Raw genomic sequence first — 12171 nt, forward strand, 5'->3', positions numbered from 1 at the left:
GGGGGTGATAAGTGTGTTTGTCGGCATATTTCTATGAGAGGAGGGAGGGAGGGAGGAGAGAAAGAAAGAGCGTGAGAAACACAGTAAGTAAGTTCACACACACACATAAGGAGGCTCTGAGGAAACACAGGAAGACATCAGTGATGTGGGAATAGCGTCAGGACCTAATGCACATTCAACAAAAACCACCTGAGGTGAGTCAACATCTTTATTTTTTATGTGGAGAATTTCGACTGAATAATTTAATTTCACTGAGATGAAGCTTCATACAAGAGCTGAGGCTCATTATATAGATGTGTGTATGTGTTGCTTGACGATTCATACCTGAGTTATTTTCTTTGGATGCACATTCACAGAAGGTTAGCAGGTAGGTAGATGGGTGGTTTAGTCTGGACTGTGCAGCACTATGCTGTTTGTTTTGCATTTCTGAAAGTTATTTGGACATTAATATACGTTCGTGTTTGAGATAAGATGTAGTTTAAATGTCGTTGTTGTGCATATTAGTATCTTATCATAAGTTTTAACCCAAAGTGTGGGTGCCAGGTTTGAACATACAGTTATGCTGAATGGAGAGTTTACCTTAAGCTAGGGTTTTCTTGTTTATCGTCTCATACGGCAAATCTTTGTTTTATATATCTTTATTTATAGGTATATTAAAATAATATTATAATTTTGTGTATTTCCAAACCCAGTTCAGATAAAGCCCTTTCCTTTACTCCGTGTGTGTGCTATAGTACAAGAGCTTAAGGCAAAGATACGAGTACACTATACATCAATCATGTAACTGGCCACAGAGGATTTACCATATACTGCTCTGAGCAGTTTTACTGTTCACGTTGTTACATGATTCATTAATATTACTCTGCCACCACCTTTTGTCCTTCTGGGCCGGATGTATTGCCACAGTGTTATCTCACACTGTTGACTCATACAACTCACCGGCGACACTTAAATTGCTGCTCAATGCTCTGGAGTTTTTCAGACCCCCTGACCGGCGCGGGCTGATATATTCGTTTGATATTGCAGAGAGCTAAGCAGAAACCTGTCTTTATTAGATATGCAGATGCATTTCTCATATGTACAACTAAGACACCCATCTATGCTCTCACCGCAGAGATTGTCTGCCATCTGTTCTGGTCTTGGGATCATACTCGAAGTCTTCTGTATTTATGATGCTTTTATACTTTTAAATCATAAATATATATATGTGTGTGTAGTGGCTCATATGGAAAGTGCCAAATGAGTCTTTAAATATGCTGTGTATTACTAGCACGTGACAACATACATTTTATAACACTTTCTCCTCATGCAAAATATAGAGCTGATTATTGAATGTCTCTGGAAAACAAACATTGAATTAATTATGCAATGGTCTCAGGTTCTCATCATGGTGCGGCAGTGTTATGTTTCATCATCTGGTACCACACAGCAGCAACAGAGCAGAATGATGTGCAGAGGATCATTTGCTTTGCTTTTATTTGAGCTTCAAATTAGAAATATTCTCTGGCTCTTCATGGCCTGCATGTGAAACCTGCTGCTTTGGCCTTGTAGCACCGAGCTAGAGCAACAGGAGGACTGGGGACCCGGCTCCATCTAAACTGTGAACAAAGTCGCCATGGAAACGAGAAGTGTTGAGCCCTGAGGTGGAATCTATTGACTTCATTTAAATGATCAAAACCTTGAAAGTCTCCCCCTGGATGATCAGGCAGAGCTGAAACCATGGTTATAGTTTGACAAATTAACAGATTGCTTTAGGAATCGTCATTTGAGATGAGCTATTCAAAAATTATACACAGCCACTTAATCAATATACACATTTGTTATCATTATTAAATGCATTGTAGCCATTGTTCATGTCTTACAACATGGCGGAGGAATTCAGTCAGTAACAAATAAGAGAAGCAGGAATGTTGGAATGTTCTAATACTTCTTAAACTATTATACGTGTGTAGAAATACAAAATACTGCAGAAAATGGAGAAACCGTTTCCAGGAAGCAAATAATTAGAGCAATTGATTAGATTAACAAATGAAAAAATGGATTGGATTAACTCAGTAAATCCGTTTTGAAGTGTGCTTGCTGCGGTAGTCAAAACAAATATATAGTGATGGTTCTTTTTGATTCATACTTCATCAAAGTTTTAAATTTTAGAAATGGTTATTTTAACAAGTCCACTGTTTTCGACGTAACTCTACATTGGTGGTTCTTAATGTTGTCATACTTCATCCATTATTAGATCTGAGTCACAGTAATTGTCGGAAAACAAAAGATAAAGCAGATCCTGAAGGAAGCGGAAATCAATACTTTTGCTGCTGTTTACGGTTACTGTTAATTAGATTTTCTTTTTTTATTCTGGATTGAGGCGCCATGGAGCGGCTTGGTGGTACAGAGGGCAGGATCTGTTTCACCCCACAACAAGAGGGTTCCCTGTTCAATTCCCACTTTGGCCCTGGCTGCAGTCGGAAAGTCAAAAATAATCTAATTTCCTAACAAGTTTTCCTGGAACCTGATTGAGTTAGGAAAAGAAAAAATCTGACCCTACTTACACACTGTGATTGTATTTATAACAGAAGAAGGTGAAGTGTGCTGTACGCCAACAATTCAGGAAATGTTTCCTGTTAAAAACTAAACGACATATACTAATGAAAGATGTTTTCAGTTCATACAAAGGAAACTGAAATGTTGAAAGGATATAATAACATGAAGAATATACATGAAAACAAATTAACATGGGTGGAGAAAATGCTTATGTATGTGCATTTGACTATCAGGGGATTAAAAATAACCTATATTTGTAGATAGTTCTAATGATGATAATTTGAATTATAAATTCAATATGCTTCTCGTTCACTGTGACTCCTGACTGGACAGATATAGATGTCTGTTTGTCTGGTGGTTAGCAGGATTACGCAAAAACTACCGGTCAGATTGCGACAAAACTTGGTAGAAGGAAGAGTCAGGGAAGAACCCATTACAGGAGGCAGATCCAGGAAATTTAACATCCTGAGATTATAACATTTACCTTGATTAAGTGAACTACTGGGCTTTGGTGAAAAGATCCACTAGAGGGCTATTCTAGTTTGTTTCTGTATGTTGGCCCTGTGATTCGCTATCAACCTGTCCAGGCTGTGCACCGCGTCATGTCTGCTGGGATTGGCTCCAGCTCCTTCCTCCTCAAAGGGAAATTGGCAATGATAATGGATGGATTTGATGACATTTACAACATAATAATATATTGTGGTACACAGAGGTATATTAATAACATAGTTATTAAAGCCATGTCTGCTTCCTGTTGTAAAGACGTAGTTGGTGAATTAAAAACAACACCTCCGGCGGAGTTTTTCTGGCATTCCTGTGGAGGTTGGGGACATTGAGCCGGAGTGGGCGGTGTTCAAAGCCTCCATTGCTGAAGCTGCGGCGGCTAGCTGTGGCCTCAGGGTCTTAGGTTCCTCAAGGGGCGGTAACCCTCGGACACCGTGGTGGACACCGGTGGTCAGGGAAGCCATCCGATTGAAGAAGGAGGCCTTCCGGGATATGATATCCTGGAGGACTCCTGACTCGGTTGCAGGGTACCGACAGGCCCGAAGGGCTGCAGCTGCTGCCGTGTCGGAGGCTAAGCAGCGGGTGTGGGAGAAGTTCGGAGAGGTCATGGAGAAGGACTTTCGGTCGGCACCAAAGTGTTTCTGGAAGACTATCCGGCACCTCAGGAGGGGGAAACGGGGAACCATCCAAGCTGTGTACAGTAAGGATGGGACTCTGTTGACCTCAACTGAGGAGGTCGTCGGACGTTGGAAGGAAAACTTTGAGGAACTCCTGAATCCGAATAACACGCCCTCTATGTTGGAGGCAGAGCTCGAGGTTGATGGTGTTTCGTCGTCAATTTCCCTGGTGGAGGTCACTGAGGTAGTCAAACATCTCCGCAGTGGCAAAGCCCCAGGGATTTATGAGATCCAGCCAGAAATGCTAAAGGCTCTGGGTGTTGAGGGGCTGTCATGGTTGACACGCCTATTCAACATCGCGTGGGAGTCGGGTACAGTGCCAAAGGAGTGGCAAACCGGGGTGGTGGTTCCCCTGTTCAAAAAGGGGGACCAGAGAGTGTGTACCAATTATCGGGGTATCACACTTCTCAGCCTCCCTGGTAAAGTCTACTCCAAGGTGCTGGAAAGGAGGGTTCGGCCGATCGTCGAACCTCAGATTGAAGAGGAACAATGCGGTTTTCGCCCCGGACGTGGAACTACGGACCAGCTCTTCACTCTCGCAAGGATCCTGGAGGGGGCCTGGGAGTATGCCCATCCGGTCCACTTGTGTTTTGTGGATTTGGAGAAGGCGTATGACCGGGTCCCCCGGGAGAAACTGTGGGAGGTGCTGCGGGAGTATGGGGTAAGGGGGTCTCTCCTCAGGGCCATCCAATCCCTGTACTCCCAAAGCGAGAGCTGTGTTCGGGTCCTCGGCAGCCAGTCAGTTTCGTTCTCAGTGGGTGCTGGTCTCCGCCAGGGCTGCGCCTTGTCACCAATCCTGTTTGTGATATACATGGACAGGATATCGAGGCGTAGTCGTGGTGGGGAGGGGTTGCAGTTTGGTGGTCTGAGGATCTCGTCACTGCTTTTTGCGGATGATGTGGTCCTCATTGGATCATCGGCTTGTGACCTTCAGCACTCACTGGATCGGCTGGCGGCCGAGTGTGAAGCGGCTGGGATGAGGATCAGCACCGCTAAATCTGAGGCCATGACTCTTAGCAGGAAACCGATGGATTGCTTACTCCGGGTAGGAAATGAGTCCTTAGCCCAAGTGAAGGAGTTCAAGTACCTCGGGGTCTTGTTCGCGAGTGAGGGTACTATGGAGCGTGAGATTGGCCGGAGAATCGGAGCAGCGGGGGCGGTATTGCTTTACCGCACCGTTGTAACGAAAAGAGAGCTGAGCCGCAAGGCAAAGCTCTCGATCTACCGGTCGATCTTCGTTCCTATCCTCACCTATGGTCATGAGGGCTGGGTGATGACCGAAAGGACGAGATCGCGGGTACAAGCGGCCGAGATGAGTTTTCTCAGAAGGGTGGCTGGCGTCTCCCTTAGAGATAGGGTGAGAAGCTCAGTCATCCGTGAGGGACTCGGATTAGAGCCGCTGCTCCTTTACTTAGAAAGGAGTCAGCTGAGGTGGTTCGGGCATCTGGTAAGGATGCCCACTGGGCGCCTCCCTTGGGAGGTGTTTCAGGCACGTCCAGTGGGGAGGAGACCTCAGGGAAGACCCAGGACTAGGTGGAGAGATTATATCTCAACACTGGCCTGGGAACGCCTCGGGATCCCCCCGTCAGAGCTGGTCAATGTGGCCCGGGAAAGGGAAGTCTGGGGCCCCCTGCTTGAGCTGCTCCCCCCGCGACCCGACCCCGGATAAGCGGATGACGATGAGATGAGATGATGAGACATACAGCGTGTATACAAGCAACACGTGAGACACAGAATGACATCAGTGAATTATATAAGTGCATATTAGTTTAACTGGATTATTATTGAATCTGCATTTATCACTGTATCCTTGGTGCAAGAAGGATCAGCTGTGGCATAGAAAGAGCATCTCACAAAAAATCCAGGTTATTCATAGGGAAAATAGTTTTTTTATATAAATTATATACATTTAAGATTAGATTTGAGTGACATCTGAAGATTCAAATCCATCATTTTAAACAATTGGTGTTTTTGATTGTCTGTAACAATTGAGAAGTGGTCAAATTACATGTCAGGGTTGAATGCATGGGAACCTTCTTCTGGTTTTAGATTCATGGGTTTTCTTAAAGCGTTCAGTTTTGTTTACTTTACTCCTCTGACAGAATGTTTTATGTGTGTTTTTAAGATCTTGTCGTATAATGGCCTGAGAGTCATGCACATCATAGGGCAGTCGTGCTTATAGAGGTTGGTTTCTCAGTGTGGTTTTTCTTTTGTATTTACAGGGACCATTCCCCTCCAATATATGTCCATACAAAGGTATACATTCTTTATTTCTCTCTTTGTAGTTGACCAGCCTGGTAGAGTGTCAAAAATATATGGACCACGACGCCACTTACTGCCAAAGTCCTTCAGGAACATAGTTTAATGTATAACCTACGGAATATAAATTAACTATGCCTCATGAAAAACAAGAATTACCTGCTGTACCATGAGAGGAATCAGGGAATGTCAATGAATCTGGTCAAGTGTTTGAATGAACATCAGTAGATAGATGTGCTTTCACCCCTGTCCATTTGTTTGTTTGTTGGTTGGTCAACAGATTTCCAGAAACCTTTGTGGAAAGATGACATTGTGCAAAGAAAGACAACATTTTGGACAGCCGGACAATGCTGTTGTTGTTTCTTCATCACGAAATGATTCAGTGATGATGAAAAATATCAGGCTTTTTACGGTAGGGCAGAGAAACCTGTAACTACAACATATGTGTAGCTGAGGTTATGTGGATTCAGAGGGGAATCAACACTTTGTCTCAATAGTTTTAGAACTATGTCCAAACGAATATGACTTGGTTCAGGTGTTAAGGGGTCTATTTGGCCTAATTTGCGAAGCTATGAGCTCTACTGAATACCATTCTATTTTTAACATGTAAACTGATTAGGGGGTTTATACTACATGGTAATGAGCTGGAAATGAAGGGCAAGAATGTCGCTGTTGTTTCGCTTAACTTGGCAGATGTATTGAAACTTAAGGGTATTAAAATGAGGTACAGTATGTCCATAAGAGGGTGAAAGCTGCGTGTACTGTGTGAGTGCTGACGTGAATATCAACTCTGTGTTGTATTTTAATAGTTTCTGGTATTATGACTTTACATGTGCATCAGGCAAGTTTATTTGGAATTCCACAACAAGGCAATTCAAAGTGCTCCACATAAAAACACAACATGCACAGCATTTAAAAAGAAATCATTAGTTTAAAATGAGTCAAATACAGAATAGAAAATAAAGACATTTTTAATTATTTGATTTGTTATAAGGCCATGGCAAACCAGCTTACCTGCAGTCCTCTGATCTTAGTCAGGAAGCTGCATTTAGGTAATTTCATTAAATGACAGGAGGAGAAGTCCTTTTCTTTTAAAACAGACAGGTCACGTGCTTTATGAAGCAAATTGTGGTTTTTAAATTGATTATACAAATATTTGATTGATTAAATGATAAAATGCTTTTTATTGGTAAAGTGTAAATTATTCAGATGATGACAGTTCTTCTTCTTTTTCACCAGGGACATCTTTGCCTCAGAAATGGCTGGGAAGTGCTGTGAGCTCAGTGATCTACTTCTGAAAAGTTTGAAGATACTTGGATGAAGCAGTTATTACTTCTTCTTTTTTACTGGGATTCGAACAGTAGCAGTGTTTCTGCGGCCGGGTGCCTGAGGAGGAGCAGGAGGAGGAAGGCACCATGATCTCCACAGCCCTCCGGGGGCTCGTCCTGGTGCTGTTCATCATTCTGACCATCAGTGGGAACATGCTGGTGTGTTTGGCTGTCGGGCTCAGCCGTAGACTGTGGTGTATCGCCAACTGCTTCGTGGTGGCGCTGGCACTGACGGATCTGCTGCTGGGCCTGCTGGTGCTGCCCCTGACTGCTACAGTGGAGCTGCGTGGCGGGAAGTGGCCCTTCGGGGGAGCCCTGTGTAACATCTACCTCTCGCTGGACGTCATGCTGTGTGCCTCCTCCATCCTGACCCTGATGGCGATCAGCGTGGACCGATACCTGGCCATTTCAGCTCCGCTCAGCTACTCCCGGAGGGTCACCCCTCTGAGGGTGACGCTGGCCCTCATCGCCATCTGGGCCGTGTCGCTGGCCGTGTCCTTTGTGCCCATCCACCTGGGCTTGAACACGGTGGACTACAAAGTGCAGCACGTGGACTGGGGCCTGGGGGATGAGGACAAAGAGGGACGCTACTGCCAGTTTGAATGGAATAACAACTACGTTCTTATTTATGCCTTCGGCTCATTTTACCTGCCTCTGCTGCTTATGAGTGGAATGTATCTTTGCATATTCAGAGTGGCACGAGAACAGGTCAGTGTTTATTATCATTCTGTAAAACATGCTGAGGGGAGATGTGAAAGGTCATAACTCAATGCAGTGCATAACCTTTTTCATCAGACTGAGGCTAAAATAAATTTGTGATTTCGTATTAGTGATAAAACCTAAACATATGATTCACATACTTTCGTGTTCCTAAACCTTCTCTCCATCGTTCTGTCCAGGTGCGGCGTATTCGTGCTGCCACGCCGTCATCTCCACGCACAACCACGACCGCAGCCATAGCCCACGAGCACAAAGCCACAGTGACCCTGGCAGCAGTGCTGGGGGCCTTCATCATCTGCTGGTTCCCTTACTTCACTTTCTTAATCTGCATGGGCATAAAGGAAAAGACAAACCCTCCCAACACGCTTCACTCTGTGATCCTGTGGCTGGGCTACTTTAATTCGGCCCTGAACCCCATCCTGTACCCAGCCTTCAACAGGGATTTCCGCAGGGCCTACGGTGACCTGCTTCGCTGCAGGGGACATTCTCGCAGAAAACTACTGTTCACACGCTTGTTTGTGCCTAAAAGTCTGAACTTTACTAACGTACAGAAAGTGGAGAAACATACGGACAAAGTTATGAAAGAAAATGAGGGGAAGAGCCTCACGCTTCTCGAGAGAAACGGTATCCCTGATGAGCCGTGGTGAAATGGTTTACTGTAGACCTGCAGGTACTGTAAATACAAAGGCCGTACTACTCACAGTACAAGCCTAGCTGAGCATTTTTGGTGTTTAGTGTATAGTGCCAAAGGTGACACAGTTCATGTAAAACCCAATACACAACATCATGAGTGTTTAAGTGTATAAGCTGAATAAAAGCTTGTGTGTAATATAATAGGTGGCCAATATTTTCTTGATGACTTTTTTAGTAAAGAAAAGTCACAGTTCTGAAGTGTCTGCTTATTAGAATGTATAAAAAGCAAATTGTAGCCAGAGCACAGCAGAGTGGAATGAATGGGTGACTCAGTAAATGTACCAGCGAACTGCGCAGAGGTTAAAATGTTGCAAATTGTTTATTTTGCTCGGGTCCCAGCACTGCAGTTAAAGTGAATTCCTGGACTTTTCGACACATTAACTGAAACTAAATAGAACATCCATTCTTCAAAATAAAGGTGTATTTTTTTGTTATTTATGAGTGCAACATGGTCCATGGTTGTTGCACTGATTAAAACACATAATATATAGTATAGCTGCTCATGTCTTTTTCCATATGGACACACTTGCACATCATCAGATACATTAAACCAACCAAACCTCCTTCAATACAACCTCACTAGTTGTATGTACATGTTACCAGGATTATTGTCAGACGCAGTGTTGACTAAAGACATACGCATAAAACAAATTCAGATTTATAAATAACAGTGGGGTCCAATTTGTAATGCTACTTTGGTGAACGATTGAACTTAATCCCACATTGATCAGGGGGGAAGTCAGGATGTACGACTTGTGGCAACTTCTTCAGAAAAATATCATGTACAGCTGAAAGGTAACTGAAAGTTAAAAGCACACTTTAAATGCTTTTATTTATTTTTGCATATTAATTTACACATCAGTAATGTATTGCATAAGGCAGAATGATAAAATGTATTTAAGTTTAGTTTAGTTTGTAAAAAAAAAAAAATGGTGTCATTTGATTTCTAAATTGTTTGTATCTATTGATAATTTATAAATATTTTAATAAATATTATGTACAGTATATTTATACATTTGATTTGTATTCTTTGAATTTTGAACAATGGCATATCAAAATATGGGTGTACGTGTTATATATATGGTAAAGACAGTAATAGAAGACAGAAATAGATGCTACTGAGATTATTATTCACCAGTAAACGGTCTGAAACTGGATGGAATCAAACATTAGCAATAGGGACATATGCAGGTCCATTGATACATATGATTAAAATGCAGAAGAATAATTTTAACTGAGGAGAATGGATTTTGTAATTTCGTTGGGAATCACTTTCGGTACTGACTTCAGACATAACATGAGCTGGAATCCATCAGAGGAGCCTCAGTGACTGGTTTTATTTACATGGAAAACCAAAGTAAAAGAGATTGGGATGTTGACACCCTGCTGTTACTACTGTACAGTGGGAAACATCACATCACTGTTGGCAAAGTGACTTTCCTGAGTCTCCATCGTTCTGTAATGTCAGTGAAAAGACTCCAGGAAATCTCTCCGAGCCAAGAAGTAAGTGCAGCGCATGATTAACCACAACAGACTGTTGTCTCTGCGCTGACCTGGACCTTCTGCCTCATGGCTCCACTAACAAGAACTCAGAGTTATGAGAGTGGTTTTAATTTCCATGCAGGACAAATAAAAGATTAACTTTCGCAGACACACTGTGAATTTGCCTTATATCACGATGCCAAGTGATGCGATGTATTAAATAAAAGTCCTTATCCTTACAGACAAGACACCATTTAAACCTGATGGTGCTTTTAGTGTTGTTTTTATATTGACACTACACACACAATATTCAATATTATTAATTTTTTGGATATACACATGTTACAATGAATTAAAGAGCATTCCCTTTACAAAAAAAAAATCAAACGGTATTTAAAAATGTCTTTGTTGGTTGTCACAAAAAATAGAAAAAAACATATTTCCATATATTATGTGCGTAGTGCATATAAAAACTGCTAAAAATGCTTTTCACAACGCCTACTTAAATTATTAAAACATAAAAATAAAGTAAAAAATTATGTTAATTTGAATGCATGTATTAGCTCTACGTATTTAAACTTGATCAAACTGGGTTATGTGCTTATGCAAATGTTTGGTATTGAACAGAGCACTGCAGCTGAACCTGGACTGATTGTGGGAAAAAAAACAAGAACAAACAAAAACACAATATGATAAAGGGGTTTCCCCCTAAGATTATCAAGTTATTACTTTGCTTTACATTGTCATAATGTATGAATGATAAAATACAATTTAAACACTAACCTTTTGACAGACAAGCAGATCAACAGAGGGAACATGGAGCGTGCGTCATCACACTGTTTCCAAGTGTGTTAATCTAATACTGTGATTTTTCCATTATGTAAAAGACCCAGGCTGCCGTCTGTGAGTCATTTTCATTTGGGTTATCTCAGTTTACTCTCACATTATCTATATAACCTATGTCACAATTCTTCAGCAATAAAATAAACAAAGTCCCACCTGCTGCACAGTGGGCATAATGTGTTTATGTCAATGTGTCTGTAATTAAGGTACCATTGTTTTGGTGAGAGTGTGAGAGTGTGTGTGTGTGTGTGTGTGTGTGTGTGTGTGTGTGTGTGTGTGTGTGTGTGTGAGAGAGAGTAATCGGTTATTTATGGCTGAGCACAGAGCCAGGTGTTTACAGTGCAAGCAGGGTCGAGTGAGGGTGAGCGTTGATACTGAATCAGTGTGATAATAGTATGAGGCTTTGTTCACCTTGAGGGTGGCTGTGGTGTAGTGGATAGAGCGGGTTGTCCACTTGCCAAAGGGTTAGTTTGATCCCTGGCTCCTCCATCCTTAGGCAAGACACTGAACCGCCCATGATGGCTGTGTGAGGGATATATGATAGAGCACAAAGGGGTTGCACATAGATGCACTGTATAAATGTATGGGTGTATGGCAAAACTATGAAGCACTTTGAGTGGTAGTCAAGCATAGAAAGCACAATATATTAACACAGACTAATTACCTTTTGTACACTATGTACCATTAACAGGAGAATATAATCAATAAGCATCATGCAAAGGAAAAAAAACAGAAAACAGCAGTGGTAACCTGAGCTAAACTTAATAAACAGATGTATTTATTCACTGAATACATAATATGTATAGCCAGGCCTTTGACCAGCCTTGTTTACTGAACAAACTTTTGTTTTCATTATGTAGCTTTAACATTTCAAAAAACATAGTTAATTTTACTTAATATTCTACAGATTCATGACTTTACTTAGGATGTACCCTGCAAGAAAAAACGCATCATGCTGTTGTTGGTGTCTGAGCCCTTCAGCTGCAGGACACTGTTATGTACAATCGATTGTAATATGATATATGCTTTTAAAAGCACTCTGATAAAGGTATTAGACTATAGCAGCAGTAGCCATAGTGTATCTCTTTGTCTGTGAATGCAGAAAACCAAACAAGACCAAATGAATC

General features: G+C 42.0%; 1 protein-coding gene across 1 annotated transcript; it reads left to right on the forward strand.

The window, feature by feature from the left end:
• The first annotated feature begins 7330 nt into the window (after positions 1-7330).
• On the forward strand, positions 7331-8673 carry hrh2b (histamine receptor H2b). The gene is made up of 2 exons (XM_061085339.1): positions 7331-8014; positions 8206-8673. The coding sequence occupies exons 1-2, from the start codon at positions 7394-7396 to the stop codon at positions 8671-8673; spliced, it is 1089 nt and encodes a 362-aa protein (XP_060941322.1). The 5' UTR covers positions 7331-7393.
• Positions 8674-12171: the final 3498 nt, after the last annotated feature.

This window comes from Limanda limanda, chromosome 14 (assembly GCF_963576545.1).
Source record: "Limanda limanda chromosome 14, fLimLim1.1, whole genome shotgun sequence".
Taxonomy (NCBI): domain Eukaryota; kingdom Metazoa; phylum Chordata; class Actinopteri; order Pleuronectiformes; family Pleuronectidae; genus Limanda; species Limanda limanda.